Source organism: Mirounga angustirostris, unplaced genomic scaffold, assembly GCF_029215605.1.
Source record: "Mirounga angustirostris isolate CCGP_5_RB_7025 unplaced genomic scaffold, mMirAng1.0.hap1 SCAF_8, whole genome shotgun sequence".
Lineage (NCBI taxonomy): Eukaryota > Metazoa > Chordata > Mammalia > Carnivora > Phocidae > Mirounga > Mirounga angustirostris.
Window position 1 is genome coordinate 130,636,092 of NW_026991716.1, and position 18,192 is coordinate 130,654,283.

At 41.5% G+C, this 18,192-nt stretch overlaps 1 protein-coding gene across 2 annotated transcripts in view; it reads right to left on the minus strand.

Moving 5' to 3' along the window:
- RMND1 (required for meiotic nuclear division 1 homolog) overlaps positions 1-18,192 on the minus strand; it is a 43,903-nt gene that overhangs the window by 24,795 nt on the left and 916 nt on the right. The window contains exons 2-5 of one of the 2 annotated variants that reach the window (XM_045865752.2): positions 13,808-14,325; positions 6,931-7,039; positions 4,210-4,285; positions 25-64 (exon numbers count right to left, since the gene is read on the minus strand). In XM_045865752.2, the coding sequence (XP_045721708.1) occupies positions 25-64; positions 4,210-4,285; positions 6,931-7,039; positions 13,808-14,311 (729 nt within the window). In that variant the 5' untranslated portion in view covers positions 14,312-14,325. The remainder of the gene's footprint in view (positions 1-24; positions 65-4,209; positions 4,286-6,930; positions 7,040-13,807; positions 14,326-18,192) is intronic. The other variant, XM_045865753.2, reaches the window with a different exon arrangement.

Below are 18,192 nucleotides of genomic sequence, written 5' to 3' on the forward strand. Positions count from 1 at the left end.
CTTTTATACTTTATGTATACTTACAGTTTTGTCTTTCACATTCCAGAACACAGCAGCTCCTTCTCTGATTTAAAAGAATAAAAGAACTAACTAAGTTAATGCTGGAAGTATATTCTTTAGGGCTATACATAAAGTCATGCTTAGGTAACTTCTAGAATATATCCAGAAGGCAATTTTTTAAAATGTGATTTATTACTTATTTGCCATTATGGTTCCTAGATGGAGTTGCTAAAACAAGAGCTATTATTGAACTCTTGATAAAACCTGAGCTCCCCCAAATTCACGATTTCTCACATGGCTTGCAGAATAAATATAATTGTAATACTATATAACTTCACGTATCTAGACTGTTTCATACCTGGTTCAATTCTGATGTACAGAATAAGGAAAATTTTGGGACCCGTCTTAGCTCTCATTAGGCAGATTCTGCTATAGGAAAAGAATAAAGGATCATGCTTTTAATAGTTGTGGAATAAAGAGACGGAGATAAATTAAAGCCAGGGACGGCGAAAAGCACCCATGGAATAATGCCGCCCATCCTTACAGTGCTTGGAGCAGTACGATGAAGACAGAGGAGGCCTCTGAATGACATGTTTGACATGCTGAGCTTTCTTTTTGGTGGCAAATTAGAAACAAAACAAAACAAAACAAAACAGAGAGAAAGAGAAGTTATGGCTCTGGGTTATTGCACTGGAGGAAGGAAAGGTAAAAATTCGGTGGTCCGCATCATTCAAACCTTTCTTAAGCACGGTGCTTATTAGCATATGTGTGGGTCAGCACTTTGCATGGGATACAAAGGTGAGTATGGCCTAGTTCCTATCCTGGAGGAACTCCTGATTTAGAAAAGACTGACAGACAGACCTCCAATTGCGGGTAGAGTGGTGAGTGCTTGGAGAGTTACGCAGAATGTCCTCTAGGATGTCCGCGGGAGGCCCCGTTCCCACGTAGGGCTAAGCCCAAGGAGAAAACAGGAGGTGGCAACAGGGCAGAGGGAACGCCCTGGGCTCAGGGAGAAGGTGTGAGGGAGCACGGCTGCATCTCGGAATAGACAGCTAGTTGTCTGCAAGGCTGTGGATGTGAGCAAGCAGTAGGCGATCAGGCCAGAGAGGCAGGGACAAGGAGTTTGGTCAAGTTCCACGGAATTTTAAGCAGGAGAGTGTAGGGATCAGAAGCGCCCGCTGAACACTGCTGCAGTCTGTGACAGGGAAAGAGACTGGCAGCGGGTGAGAAGAGAGGCAGGGGGACCAGGCAGCTGGCTGTGGCAACCCACCCGTGCAGGGTCTAGGAGGTGGGTGGGATTAGTATCTAAAGCCACAGCAAGAGGCGTATTCCTTCAGAGTATCACTTGCGGGCAGATGGGAGGTCTTGGGATCATGCCCCTCTCCCTTCAGGAAGGTGGGCTTTGCGGTGTGGCACTCGGAGGCCATGTGGGCTACGGAGCCCTTGAAATGTCCGCAGTCCACGCCGAGTGATGTTGGCAATGGAAACCACGCAGCGAGTTTCAAAGACTCAGTGTGAAAAGAACAGTGGAAAATCTAATTAATTACTGACTGATTGAATGTTGAAATGATAGCATTGTGGATATGTTGGGTTAAATAAAACACATTATTAAAATTCATTTCAGGCGACATATATTATTATTGGTGTTTAAAATCAAACCCTTTTTTTTAACCTTTTTTTTTTTTTTAAAGATTTTATTTATTTATTTGAGACAGAGAGAATGAGAGACAGAGAGCATGAGAGGGAGGAGGGTCAGAGGGAGAAGCAGACTCCCTGCTGAGCAGGGAGCCCGATGCGGGACTCGATCCAGGGACTCCAGGATCATGACCTGAGCCGAAGGCAGTCGCTCAACCAACTGAGCCACCCAGGCGCCCCTTTTTTTTAACTTTTAAAAATGTGGCTACTAGAATATGTATTATTACATATGAGGCATGCATTGTATTTCTACTGGATGGTGTTCATCTAAAGGCCCCCGGAAATCCAAATTCCTCAAATCCAAAGAGGGCACTATTCTACTTGGGCCACATGTTGAACTCTTGATTATCTCCAAAGTTATGTCGAAAGGAAGGTAAGGCATTGACAGGAACCAAGCTGGAGCTTCCAGTTATCATCAACCATAAGCACTGTTATCACAAAGATTTTATCAAAGTTTGGGTTCTTACAGACACTCCGTGTGTTTCTGTTCTGTCAGAGAACAATCCCACGACTGTGGGCAATTCCCTTAATCTCTCTCACCCTGAGTTTCCCCAGCTGCAAAATGGGAATAATAGGGCTCCTCAAGAGCTGTGAGGACAAGATGAAATTATTTTAAGTGGTTTCTATTATCATAACCATTCTCACTCAGCTACTCAGGAGTATTTGGTGTTAAAACAACCTTTAACGAAAAGGAGTAAGTATATGTGACTCAGGGTTCCAGTCTGATGTCTCTGGAGAGGTAAGGTGGTCTAAAACTAAAGCAAAAGAGTTACAAAAGGAGAAAAAAAGAAGAAAAGACAGCAGGGTGGTAGCATGAGTCTGGTAGGGAGCCCTGAGGATGAATGGAAAATAGGATGCTTTACATACTCTCAGGAAACAAAAATCCAGATTTATAAATAAAGGCAAGCCATGGAAAAATTATTTGTTTTAAAAATTATTTGTTTTATCAGGATTTACCAGAAAATTCCTAAAATTGACAAAGTCTCCTACATCAAATAAGAATCAAAGGAGAAATTTAAATCATAAGTAAACTTTGGACATATTTACTATTAAGGGAGGAGGTACACCTTCAAGTTTAAGGAACATGTTATCTGGACAGCAATATGCAGAAGAATGGAACTGGACCACTTTCTTACACCATACACATAAATAAACTCAAAATGGGTGGAAGACCTAAATGTGAGACGAAACCATCAAAATCCTAGAGGAGAACACAGGCAGCAACCTCTTTGACTTAGGCTGTAGTAACTTCTTACTAGACATATCACTGGAGGCAAGGGCAACAAAAGCAAAAAAGAACCATTGGGACTTCATCAAGATAAAAAGCTTCGGCACAGTGAAGGAAACAATCAACAAAACTAAAAGGCAGCCTATGGAATGGGAGAAGATATCTGCAAATGACGTATCAGATAAAGGGTTAGTATCCAAAATCTATGAAAAACTTACCAAACTCAACACCCAAAAAACAAATAATTCCGGTTAAGAAATGGGCAGAAGACATGAAAAGACACTTCTCCAAAGAACACACACAGATGGCTAACAGGCACATGAAAGGATGCTCAACATCACTCAGCATCAGAGAAATACAAATCAAAATCATGATGAGGTACCACCTCACACGTGTCAGAATGGATAAAATTAGCAACACATAAAACAACAGATGTTGGCGAGGATGCGGAGAAAGGGGAACCATCTTGTTGGTGGGAATGCAAACTGGTACAGTCACTCTGGAAAACTGTATAAAGTTTTCTCAAAAAGTTGAGAACAGAACTACCCTATGATCCAGCAACTGCACTACTAGGTATTTACCCAAAGGACACAAAAATACAGATCCGAAGGGCCACATGCACCCCAATACATATAACAGCAGTATCAATAATAGCCAAACTATGGAAAGAGCCCAGAGGTCCACCGACAGATGAACGGATAAAGAAGAAGTGGTGTATATATAGAATGGAATATTACTCAGCCATCAAAAGAATGAAATCTTGCCATTTGCATCGACGTGGATGGAGCACTACGTTAAGTGAAATAAGTCAGTCAAAGAAAGACAAATACTGTATGATCTCACTCACATGTGGAATTTAAGAAACAAAACAGATGAACATATGGGAAGGGAGGGAAAAGAGAGAGAGAGATGGAAACAAACCATATGCGACTCTTAACAATAGAGAACAAACAGAGGGTTGACGGGAGGTGGGTGAGGGGATGGGCTAGACGGGTGATGTGTATTAAGGAGGGCACTTGTTATGATGAGCACTGGGTGTTATATATATATAAATGAGGAATCACCAAATTCTACTCCTAAAACCAATATCACACTATATGTTATTAATTAGAATTTAAATAAAAATTTGAGAAAGAAAAAAATTACAATGTAGAAAAGGTGCAAAATGCAGAAAGATAAAAATAAACCATCTGTGGTTCTACCCTTGGAGAGAGAAAAAAAAAAAAAAAAGACCACCTTATCTGACCACAGTCCCATTTCCCAGTAGGGTTGCTATCTTATCTTACCTGAAGAAGAATATTGTTCCAGGATCACCTTCTTTAGCAGAGTGTTCCACACCCATCACCAAAATATTTGCTGCATCTGTGATTTAAAATAAAGGCATGAAAAGCTACCATCATAAAGTGACTCCAGGTTTACAAGTCACCTATGAACTTTTAATAATATCCTTATGATCATTCCTTCATATACCATTAAGTGCTCTGTAACATTCTGTCCGTGTTTAGGTTTCTGAAAGCATTTAACATATGAAAATGAAAAGACTGTAAGAAATTACTTTCACAAAACACTGGAATACCTGGGACACTATTATTGGTACTATTTAAAACCACGCACTGACACTCATTTTTATTCAGTGATCACCAGTCCAGTTAATAATGATTAAAGTCTTAGTTATTTTTTTTTTAAAGATTTTATTTATTTATTTGACAGAGAGAGACACAGAGAGAGAGGGAACACAAGCAGGGGGAGTGGGAGAGGGAGAGGGAGAAGCAGGCTCCCGGCAGAGCAGAGAGCCTGATGCGGGGCTCGATCCCAGGACCCTGGGATCATGACCTGAGCCAAAGGCAGACGCTTAATGACTGAGCCACCCAGGCGCCCCTAAAGTCTTAGTTTTAATACAACTAAGATTCAAGAATTAAACTCTCTACAAAATTCTCTTCCTTTAAATATCATTTTGCTAACATAATTTTAATATTCTCAAACTTGTCATTTTGATGAATTTTAAACTATATATAGTGTGAGACAACAGAAAATATACAGAAACAAAGATACTGACCATTTCAAAACATATCTGAGTTCAAAGCTATTCATGAGAAACAACACTGTAGTCACCTATAACTATTTAAATATTTGTAACCTTTTACATATTATTAAATATAAATTGATATACATATATTCATCAGTAAGTAGTTGCTTATATATTAGCATAGTATTTGTTGTAAGTATAAAATATTCTGTAACATAAATTATAAATATACACGAATATGGGGCGCCTGGGTGGCTCAGTTGGTTAAGCGACTGCCTTTGGCTCAGATCATGATCCCAGGGTCCTGGGATCGAGTCCCGCATTGGGCTCCCTGCTCGGCAGGGAGTCTGCTTCTCCCTCTGACCCTCTCCTCTCTCATGCTGTTTCTCTCTCGCTCCCTAATAAATAAATAAATAAAAAATCTTAAAAAAATAAATAAATATACACGAATATGTCAACTAACAAATATATTAATGTTAATATGCAAAACCTAAAATTACCTAAACCTAAAATTAGGACCAACAAAATTTCAGAGTTCCTAGTAGAGGCTGGGGAATGGGGCGTTCAGATAAAAACCAAATCCTACACTACCTTTTTGGGGTGAGCTCTAACTTCCCTAAGCACGACATCCCACAGAGAGCAAAGTTCACCTACGCAGCCAAGAGCAACATAAATGACAAGGAAAAGACCCAGGGCAGTGGGCCTGGCACTAGAAGCTAGCCAGGCTGTAATGCACAGGGTCACCCGGCTGACAGCCTTTGAAATCAGTCAAGGATACACCTGGAAAATTTATTATCTTCATGGTTCTGGACATAGCTCTGTTTTTCTCAATTATGCTTGTTTCTACCATCAAATAGCACAAAGAGTCTGTTCCGATCACCAAGGCTGAAAGAGCACAATGACATTTCAAGTGTTTCTTATGGGGTCAATGACTCTCTGAAAAATTTTCTATGTAGCACGGAGGTTTTCAACCTGCTATTTTTGCTACTTTGTGGTAAATTCATGAATCTCCATCACAGTGTTCCAAGTTACTTAATCTTTAATATAAAATAGGCTATTTTTTTCAAGAATCCTTCCTGATACTATCCTAAAATCCTGTTAAGTTTATTTTAATTCTCTTTTTCGACATTCCTTATATTTCTCTTTTCGTTAATTTTGTTAGTTTTAAAGTATTGGATTGTACTGGTAAATTTTCTATAAAGGCTCTCCCTGCATTTCTTTTTTTTTTTTTTTTTAAAGATTTTATTTATTTATTTGACAGAGAGAGACACAGTGAGGGAGGGAACACAAGCAGGGGGAGAGGGAGAAGCAGGCTTCCTGCCCAGCAGGGAGCCCGATGTGGGGCTTGATCCCAGGACCCTGGGATCACGACCTGAGCCAAAGGCAGACGCTTAACGACTGAGCCACCCGGGTGCCCCTCTCCCTGCACTTCTATTAATTGCATGGTTCTTCTGTAACACTAAAACAACTTTTTAATGCAACAGAAATGAAGTGTCACAGCCTTTGATCATCCCAAGTCACAGTGATCCTACAAATAAAGCTTAATAAACCATACTGATTTTAATCTGAGAGCTAAGTTCTCTGAAATACATTTTAATTTCTTATCTTTGCCATTTGTATAAGAAGACTCAACATCATTTTTGTGATACAATCCTTTATTTTTTTTTAAAGATTGATTTTAGAGAGAGAGCGCACACATGAGAGCGTGCGGTGGGTGGGGGGGTACAGAGGTAGAGGGAGAGAGTCCCAAGCAGACTCCCCATTGAGCCCGGAGTCCAATATGGGGCTCGATCTCACGACCCTGATCATGACCTGAGCGGAAACCAAGAGCTGGATGCTTAACCAAGTGTGCCACCCAGGTGCCCTGATATAATCTTTTAAGTAGAAAATGGAAGGTAAACAAATGCATATTTAAGGCATATCATAGGAAAATTATTTTCTAATATATTTTACCATACTTGGCCCCAGGTTCAAGATGTACCTCTAGGCAAGCTTGTTACTTCAACATATCCATAGGAGGCCAGATCTTGAGAGAGAGTCCCGAGATGATATTCATCTGCAGTTGCAAACGCTGTGCAGTGCATCAGGTCCTGTTTTGGCGAGATTAGCATGACATGGGTTACCAAGAGGTTAAAATGTCTGATGGCTATCACCTTCCAGGACTCCATATTGCAAAGCAAGCTCTTGAGAGTTTTCATTAAACGTCTCAAAGATTCATACAAGGGATATGATAAGGGTGAAGAGAAAGAAGGAACAGGGAGATGGATTTCAGCCCAATCTGTGAAAGGACTTTCTCCTACCAGCCCCCCAAAAGATGTAATGGGCTATCCAGAAAAGAGAGCTGCTCTCCGAGTGGTGGTGTTGCAAGCGCAGATCGAACAAAAGATACGGAGAGGATTAAGGCATCATATGGCCCTGGGTGGAATGATATTTACAGTCTCTCCAAACCTGCGTTTCCATGACTTTTTCACAGCAACATTATTATTTGAGGCCATTTGATAATATGTCACTAGCCCTGTACCGCAGAGATTACTTTAAGCCTACAAAGGAAGTACAGAACTTTTACTCTGGTTACTACTCAACAAAAAGTGTGTTTATCTGAGGATGTGTCTGGGTTTCGTTCGTGCATGGAGTCTCGTCTGTGTACACACGTGTCCATCTGTGCTGTGTGTGTGCGTGTGTGTGCACAGCACACGGACGGTAAGGGACATGGCACAGCACTGTGCTTTCATCACTCTGTCAGTCACAACCCATCAGTGAGGCCCGCTACCGATTTACTTGGCCCAAACCAACTTTTAGAAAGAATTAAATACAGGGGCGCCTGGGTGGCTTAGTCGGTTAAGCGTCTGCCTTCAGCTCAGGTCATGATCCCAGGGTCCTGGGATCGAGCCCCACATCGGGCTCCCTGCTCCGCGGGAAGCCTGCTTCTCCCTCTCCCACTCCCCCTGCTTGTGTTCCCTCTCTCACTGTGTCTCTCTCTGTCAAATAAATAAATAAAATCTTTAAAAAAAAAAAAAAAGAATTAAATACAGCAAAACAGAAAATATTATAGTACATCATTCACAGTACAGGTAAATGTTATTTCATGAAGTTTTTTTTTTGTCACCTACACATGTCTAAGTCCATATAACGTAAAATATATATATATATATATTTTTAAAGATTTTATTTATTTATTTGACAGAGAGAGACATAGCAAGAGCAGGAACACAAGCAGGGAGAGTGGGAGAGGGAGAAGCAGGCCTCCCGCGGAGCAGGGAGCCTGACGTGGGACTCGATCCCAGGACCCTGGGATCATGACCTGAGCCGAAGGCAGACGCTTAACGACTGAGCCACCCAGGCGCCCGTAGAATATATTTCTTACTAGGGGATGAAGTCCATTGAGTTCAAAGCTACTGGTGAAGGCTTCATGAGTTCAGTGCAGAATCTGAATGGTTTTTAAGAAAAAAATCAGAATGACAAAATGCCTTATAGGATTGTTGTGAAGTTTAAACAAGCAGATGAATGTCAATTGCTCAGAATCAGGGCTAGAACAAATGGTCAATATTTGTGAGATTATAATTATTACTATTGCATGTACGGGTATGTTTAAACCATGAAAACTTATGAGAGGTGAAAAAGTTTATCAAGTAATTTACATCTGAATTTTCATATGTTCATAATTAATATTTCCAATCAGAACGTGGGTCATTCTATGCTTATTTGATACATATGCTGCTTTGGCCCACCACCAGTTAAAAGAGCTTTATGAATCACTGAATCAAAATTTACTCCTAGGAGTTACTCATCTCAACACTAAACCCTTTCCCTTTCTGTTACATTCCTAGTACAAAGTTTCAGGAGAGTCGTATATTATATATTCCTTCCTTCCCCTCTCCCACATTTGTTATCTAACTCCTGGCCCTATCTCAGGAATTGGCCTAACTCTGCTTTGCCTTTTCCTTAAATCGGTTATGCCGTTTTAATGTGTGGCTTAAAAAGTAGCAGAGGAATAAACAGAGGACCTGAGGATACACACTAACTGAAAAACCTAAAATCAATCCAATATCCATTCATCGGCAAAATGATTTTAACTTAATTAGAAAAGAAAAAAAAAAGGAAAGTCAGACCATCAGCAATTGCTGTTGAATGTGAGGATAAATGAATGCAGGACACCTTTTGCAGGTAGGTATCTGACAAGCTGATTCCCAGAGTCACTCTGAAGGTAAGAACATGCTGATGTACAAATCATATAGATCCATACAGCCAGAGTACAGATAGTATAGTTACAGAGGAATTAATTACGTGCTTAAGGTTTAGAATGCTAGCACTGTCTGTTCTTTTAAGGGTCCATGGAGTTAGAAAGAGCTGACAGGACATGTGATTAAGCTGGATGAAAGAGAGGAATCCTGGTAACGGGCATCAGGTATGGCCACAGTGGGCAGGCTTTGGTCTGCAGGAGACCCAACAAATTTACTGAAGCTTGCCAAGCAAAATCACAGTATATTAGTTTGCATGTGAGAATTATTTCTGTGATTACTACAGTTGACATGCTTAGTCTGGGCCGGATGGAGAAGAGCAGGAAGCACAAAAAAGATTAGAGATGAGGAGAGGGGTGCCTGGGTGGCTCAGTTGGTTAAGCGTCCGACTCTTGATCTCAGCTCAGGTCTTGATCTCAGCATTGTGAGTTCAAGCCCCACACTGGGCTCTAGGCTGAGTGTGGAGCCTACTTAAAAAAATTAAAAAAAAAAAAAAAATTGGGGGCACCTGGGTGGTTCAGTTGGTGAAGCGTCTGCCTTCGGGTGAGGTCATCATCCCAGGGTCCTGGGATCGAGACCCCAAATAGGGCTCCTTGCTCGGTGGGGGGCCTGCTTCTCCCTTGCCCTTTGCCTGCCGCTCTCCTTGCTTGTGCTCTTGCTCTCTGTCAAGTAAATAAGTAAAAGCTTAAAAAAAAAAAAAGGCTCCTTTAAAAAAAATTTAAAAAAAAAAGAGATGAGGCAATAAGGGGGCCCCAGTCCAAGAACCAGTCCAGTGAATGATCTTTCCATAACTGTACCGAAAGTGGCGGAGGCCAACTGTCTCTAGAATCAGAATTGTAAACTCCAACTCAAAAGGTGACCCAACTAGTCTTTTTAAGATTTGAATTCATCGTCAACAACAAATTGAGATTTCACACAAAACCCAGATTTCCACCAACTTTTGATCAAGATCTGGCAATGATCAACTAAGGTGGAGGACGGGGTCCCAGTTCTCCAGTGCACCCAGGCCCTCCCACTCCCTGCTGTCTCTTGCCTGCTTCACCATCATCTGTTACGGACCAGCCTCGTCCGTGCTAAGAAGGTATACTACTCTGCATTCTCAAGGATGGGACAAGGCAAGGCATTCAGTCACTACTTCCATGAGAAAATATATTGAGTCCCAAAGAGATTAAAAATAAATCTTGAGGGGCGCCTGGGGGGCTTAGTCGTTAGGCGTCTGCCTTCGGCTCGGGTCATGGTCCCAGGGTCCTGGGATCGAGCCCCACATTGGGCTCCCTGCTCCTCGGGAAGCCTGCTTCTCCCTCTCCCACTCCCCCTGCTTGTGTTCCCTCTCTCTCTGTGTCTCTCTCTGTCAAATAAATAAATAAAATCTTAAAAAAAAAAAAAATCTTAAAACACAATCTGTTTTTACTTAGCCATTCCAAGGATTTTTGCAGACTTTCTGAAGATTGTCACCTTTCCCTCTCTCACTGTCTCATGTTTGGTTTGGCTCACAGTTCTGGCCAGGGTCACACAGCTTATCTGGCTTGCCACACCACTTTCTGTATCCTCCTTGTGCATCTCGGATCTCAGTCTCTCTTTAACCAATGGCTTCTTCTATTAATAAATGATGCATAAAGTTCTTCAGTTTGATTTGTTAGATCTTTTTTTAGCTTTATATCCTTTATGTTTCAAGACTGTACTCAAATCCATTTGGTAAAGGGAAAGAGAGGCCCATGGAGTGTGTTCACATTTTTTTCCCCCGTTAATGATATTGTTACATTGTGAGAAGCTTTTGTTTTTATACATGTCTTTTTCTGGGTTTTTATAATGAATCACATATCTATATGTAGAGAGAGCAAATTTCAGGATTTAGGATAGGGATCAACAACTCATTCTTAAATAAACGAATTATTGTGCCAAATTAACCTAAAATAGTTACTGGATTTAACACCTAAGTTTAGGCCTTTCTATTTTAAAATGTTAAAAAAACAAAAACAAAACCCTAAAACCCAAAGCCAAGAAAGCCACGGTGTTTCAATATGTGTTTCATTTTCCTGGCCACAGAAAACATGTTCCAGCAGATGGGGCTAGAAATCTATATACGATTCTTGTTTTAGCGCATCACACACTCTGATGGAACACTTTTCTTGAAAAAGAAAGTTTATTTTTATTCACATTCTAGTACTGAAGAAAATTAATGCATTACTGTAATGTTGCTTCTATATTGCAGAAAGAAAAATGCATGTTTTCCCTGTTATGTATAGACTGCAGATAAAAGTTAGAAAACACAAATACATTTTACATTACCAGTATGATGCTTTGCCTTTCAAATTTCTGACCACCTCCCGTGGTGAGAAAGCCTTTTGTATACACAGTACATACACATAGGCATGTGTGCACATACCAGTACCCGACACAAAACAGTGTTAGCTCTACCACGATACATTCTGATGCTTTCTAAAAAACCTGTCTGCATAGCTACTAAAAAATGATTTTTTAAATTTGATGAATTCCTAGTTTGATACTCTACCACAGTAATACATTCTGATGCTTTCTAAAAAACCCACCCAAGAACAGACAGACAACTCTTAACCCACTAGTTAACTTTGCAGTACACAGTAGGGTGTTCCTCTGAAAACCACGAGCAGGCACCTGGCATCTTCCCTTTCGTGCCCATCCCCATGCTGCTCAGAACAGTGGCTGTCATCGTCCAGCAGGCTCCTCCTGAGAGACAGGACACACCAACAGGAAGCACTGTTGCCCTGATAAACTATGAGCCAATGGCACATGGGTTGAGTATCTTAGTAGGTTAATCTCTGCAAATGACACCAGGTAAAGATTGGATTCCAGTAGAGAGGGTGATTAACCTCATTCAGTCAATTCTGGGAGCATGCTGTGTGGCAGAGGAAGAGGGTGAGCTCAGGAGCTTGTGTGGGGATCCAGACAAAGCACACCTACTCTCTGGTACAAAGCAGAGTCCTTCCTGTCTCAGTCCAGAGGGGGAGAAAGGGCTATACCGCCACAAAGGGTTTGCCAGCCCCATGACACCCATGTGGAAAGGAGTGGCCCTCCATCTGGGGCAGATAAAAGCCAGTCTTTGGCTCTGGGGATAGAGTACCTCGTCACAGCTCAAGATTGTGTCTGCCTATGAAAAGTACGATCATCAGAAATAATGTTCCAAGGGGCTCCTGGCTGGCTCAGTGGGAAGATCATGTGACTCTTGATCTCAGGGTCATGAGGTTGAGCCCTACACTGGGTGTAGAGATTACTTAAAAAAAAAAAAAAAAAAATGAATGAGTGAATCAATTCCTAACTTCATCACCTGAGGATCAATAGTGAAGATGTATAGACCTTTCTGAAGGAAGTCAACTATGCAGTAAGAAAAAAAACAAAACAAAACAACACAAATTAAACATGCTCAGGGTCTACTTCTCAGAATCAAGATTTTAAGACAGTCTAACCTGTTTTCTGATAGAATCAGAAGGCCTGATCAAGCTTTAAATATTCTACATTCTCATTTTTAATGCTGATGGCCATGGACATCAAAGATCCCTTTGCCTCTCTTCTCTCTTTTCCAATTTAATAAACATTTATTAAGTATAAGGCACCGTTCTAGGTATTATGCAAGATACAAAAGCTAGCAAAAGGCTTAATCTTGACCTTAAATAGTATTGATCATTTAGAAGGGAAATGCAATGTAGCTGAGAAACTCCCATAAACCTCTTAACAGTGAATAAAAAAGCCCCCTTCAGCCCTCAAAGGCTAAAAAAGCAAAAACCTCTCACTCTTTTCTGATTGTACCTTGCCATATCATTTCACTACCCAATTCCATATAGTTACCACAGGCTAATGAGTGCTTACCTGTCTGCATAGCTACTAAAAAATGATTTTTTAAATTTGATGAATTCCTAGTTTGAATTTTTTTAAATGGGTTTTTTTTTTTTTTTTTTTAAAGATTTTATTTATTTATTTGTCAGAGAGAAAGACAGCGAGAGCAGGAACACAAGCAGGGGGAGTGCGAGAGGGAGAAGCAGGCTTCCCGCCGAACAGGGAGCCCAATGTGGGACTCGATCCCAGGACCCTGGGATCATGACCTGAGCCGAAGGCAGACGCTTAACGACTGAGCCGCCCAGGCGCCCTAAATGGGTGTTTTTTACAGTACGATTCCAACACTGGACTTAATACTAGTCTTCTTCCTCAAAGTTTCCTTAAGTCAATAACTAATCTTTTCATAAACTATATTTTTATATTTAATTGCCTATACCTTGTCTTTATACATACTATTGATTTTTAAAACTAAGATGTTGATTCCCTGGGGCACTAGGGTGACTCAGTCGGTTAAGCGCCTGACTCTGATTTTGGCTCAAGTCATGATCTCAGGGTCGTGAAATCGAGTCCCACCTTGGGCCACCACCACACTTTTTTATTTTTTTTAATATTTTATTTATTTGACAGAGAGAGACACAGCGAGAGAGGGAACACAAGCAGGGGGAGTGGGGGAGGGAGAAGCAGGCTTCCCGCCGAGCAGGGAGCCCGATGCGGGGCTCGATCCCAGGACCCTGGCATCATGACCTGAGCCGAAGGCAGACGCTTAACGACTGAGCCACCCAGGTGCCCCATCCCACCACACATTTTTACCTCATTCACAGACAGAACTGGGAGGTTGGTCCTGGATGGCTGCCTGGTCCTCGATGCTTTTAGTGGTCTCTTGATTTGCGGAAAGTCTTGTTTAGAAACAAGTGTTTCTGTTGATGGAGATGAGTAATGCCGCTCTAATATTTTTATAAACCACTTAGAACCTAATAGATTCGGTTTGTGAGTCACTTTCCTGTGAGTACCAAAAGATTTCCTGGTTGGAAGGTGCACTCTTTCATCTTGGCAATGCACAGCATTTAATGGAGAGAGTGTGCTTGTATTTGAGATTTTCCGATTCATTTCCAGGACCGGGGACTTACTCAAACCACCAGCTGCTGTACCAGGAAAGAACAAATCCAAATTTTGACTTCTCGTCATGGTGCTGCATGCTGTAGTCTCAAATTCTTTAAGTGGTTTTAATGTTCGATGAACAAGTTTTTGGCATTGACATACTTTTGATAAAATACAGTGAGATCCGGCCAGGGCTCTGAACAGTCTGGCTGACATTACCACATCCCAAGCTAAAAGAAAAAGAATTAGAAGTTCAAGGTGTTTTTGTTTTTACATGTTTTCAAATATACACAATATTCTCCTAGGTAATAAGCATATTTTAAAAAATTATTATTATTTTTTTAATGTAGTGTTCCATGATTCATTGTTTGGGTATAACACCCAGTGCTCCACGCAATACGTGCCCTCCTTAATACCCATCACCGGGTAACCCATCCTCCTCTCCCCCTCCCCTCTAAAACCCTCAGTTTGTTTCTCAGAGTCCATAGTGTCTCATGGTTCATCTCCCCCTCCGATTCCCCCCCTTCATTTTTCCTTTCCTACTAGCTGCTTCTTCTTTTTTTTTTTTTTAAACATATAATGTATTATTTGTTTCAGAGATACAGGTCTGTGATTCATCAGTCTTAACACAATTCACAGCGCTCACCATAGGTCATAAGCATCTTTCTGTAAAAACATCTGCAAGACAAATACACCTTAACCTAAGTCTAGTAAAAGAATGAGGTTAAAAAAAATAAACACAAGCGTAATTACAACCGAGGCTTTTCCAATTCCAAAGATGATACAGTAACCACTGTGCTATATTACCTACCTCTAGAAGGAAGAAGACCAGGGCGAGTCACAGCCATGTTTAGAAGCTACTGCTTTCAAAATATCTCAAAAACTGGAATTCTGTGTTTAGTTCTAGTCCAACTAGCTAGCTATAGTTCCCCTTTAATTAGTACTATTCCTTGCCAGTTGAACCAGTGGGTTTTAAAGAAACTAATTATAAAATATTTTAGAAATTTGTATACACTGGTTCTCCTACTCTCTTCAAGGACATTCTTACCTTGAAACTAAAGACTGCCTGCACACAGAGGCCACACAAAGCACCAGGACAAAGAACGCAAAAGCGACAGGACAAACAAGAGGTGTGTTTTCTCTCTGTCTTTGCAGAGAAAGACAGATGTAGCATTTAAGGTGTCCAACACACACACAAAATTTAGGTTTTGTTAAAAACTGGGGCACATCTCAGGAAAGTTAAATTTTAATTGTACAAACTAACTGTAAAGGTTAAAAGTATATTAGATTGTTAATTACTCTGAAAGCTCTGCATAAGCTTTGTGCATCATCAGCAACTGCAACCTCATATGCTCGGTTTCAAGCATTCTACTCCAAACTCCATGTCTGGTGTTTCAAACTCACTCCTCTTCCTCAATTCCAGCAGTTCTTCAACCCCAACAGGACCTAACCATTTAATGATCCAAACACCCTTTTAGCGCCCCTCATTCCCCACACCTCACTTTTGCCACGCTCAGTATACATTCTGTGGTTTACCATCTCTCTCTCCCCCAGACCTCAGATCCCTTGCATCCTCTCTCTTCCACATGCCCATGTCACACCACATCCATTGAAATTAAATATAACTCACCTAATACGTGCCTGCCTCTGGACGTGGCTACAGACAACCAGCCAACCAACCATGCCAACTGGTCTCACTTTAAAATCATGACCACTTCCTTCAGGAGCGCCTTTCATGCTGCTCAACAACCATAACCTATTTCCCTACCAGAGTCTACTCTGTGCTCTCTCCTCATACCTCCAATGTCTCCTCTTCCTTTCTCATTCTTAACAATGATCTTTCTTCCTCTTTCGTTGACAATCAGAAGAGAATTTCCACAAGCTCTCACCATGATCCACCTGCCCACCTACTACTTCTGTGCCCATGTATTTTGTCTTCCCTTCTGCTGCCACAGATGAGCTGCCCCTGGTCTCATCTGGAACCAGGTCCTCCATGTGCACACCAAGTCTCATCCCTTTCTGCCTCTAGTAGGAATGGTTAAACTCTTCTTTTCTCTTCCATGCTATTTATTTTTCCTTCTTTTCAGCATTTTTTAAAAAGATTTTATTTATTTATCCCAGAGAGAGAGAGCATGAGGAAGTGAAGAGGGAGAGGGTCAAGCAGACTCTGCGCTGAGCACAGAGCCCAATGCGGGGCTTGATCTCAGGATCCTGAGATCATGACCTGAGCTGAAACCAAGAGTCAGATGCTTAACTGACTGAGCCACTCAGGTGTCCCTTTCCAGCATATTCTTATTAGCATATGACTATGCTTTAATTTCTCTCTATCTTATAAAAACAACTCTCCCCTGACCCCATCTTTCCTTCCATACACTATACCTTTTCTCTCAGTTCCTTTCCTTTAAAAGTTTTATTAACTGTCTCTAACTCCTCTGATTTTCTTGAATCCACTTCAGTCAGGCTTTCATCCCTACCACTTCGCCAAAACCCACTTGTGAAGGCCACCAATGACCTCTATATTTCTAAGTCCAATGGTCACTTCTCGTCTTCATTTTACCTGACTTATCAGCAACATCAGATTAGTTGATCACCTGGAAGCACCTTCTTCATTTGGCTTCTGGTATTCGATACTGGCCATTTCCCTCCTACCTCATTGGTTGTACCTTCCATCTCTTTTGTGTTTTCCTATCCCCTCAACAATCAAAAGCACCATGGCTCAGTATTTGGGCCACTTTCCTTCTCTATTCTCAGCTCCTTATATGCAACCTACACATTGATGAATGGCAAACATTTATCCCTAAGTCACTCTGATAAATAGCAAATATTTATTCCTAAACCACTCTGATATGCATGAAAAACATAACATGCCTAATACTGAGCTTCTGAAATCTTCCCACAAATGCTATTCTTCCCACAGTCTTCCCCATTCACAAAATAGCAACTACATTCTCATCTTTGCTAAAGGCAAAAACCTACAATCCACCTGCCTCTTCTTTCCCCATACCCAATAGGTCAGCAAATCCCACCGGCTTTATTTGCACCAGGTCTCAACGGACACTGCTACCACCCTGGTCCAAGCTGCTGTCTTTCCCATGATTATTGTAACAGCCACCTAACGGGTCTCCCAGTTTCTGTTCTTCGCCTCCTACAGATTCTTCTCAACACAGCAGCTAAAGTAATCCTTTGAAGATCTACGTCGGATCACATCTTTCCTCTTGGACCAAACTTGATGCTGGCCTCTCATCTTACTTGAAATAAAAGCCAAAGACCTTAAAATGGATGCATGGTCCTACATTCTCTGCCCTTTATCTCCACCTTAACACCTCCTACAGCTCTATGCCTTGCTCATTTTGCTCCATTCACTATGGATTTGGGTACTTTTTGTGCTGACTGTTCCTTTTTTTTAAAGATTTTATTTATTTGAGAGAGAGAGAATGAGAGAGAGAGAGCACATGAGAGGGGGGAGGGTCAGAGGGAGAAGCAGACCCCCTGCTGAGCAAGGAGCCCGACATGGGACTCGATCCCGGGACTCCAGGATCATGACCTGAGCCGAAGGCAGTCGCTTAACCAACTGAGCCACTCAGGCGCCCTGTGCTGACTGTTCCTTATGCTCTTCTCCTAAGAATCTGTAAGGCTCATTCCCTCACCTCCTTCAGATCTTTGCTCCAACAGACTTCTACCCAGTGAAGTCTTCTCAAACCACTTCATTTAAAATGCACAACCGACTATCTTCCTCCCCTGTGTATTTCTCCACTGCATTGAACATCACTTGAATGCCTTGTATTTCTAATTTGTCAATTCATATAACAAAGATGAACTGAGTTCCTACCATGTGCCAGATTTTGTCCTAATTGCTGATAATACACATGAAAATAAAACAGACAAAAATTCCCACCTTTTGAAACTTCCATCACATTGGAGATGACAGAGCATAAACTGGGTAAGTCAGTAAAATATATGTTAAGTAGTGACAAAGGGGCGCCTGGGTGGCTCAGTTGGTTAAGCGACTGCCTTCGGCTCAGGTCATGATCCTGGAGTCCCGGGATCGAGTCCCGCATCGGGCTCCCTGCTCGGCAGGGAGTCTGCTTCGTCCTCTG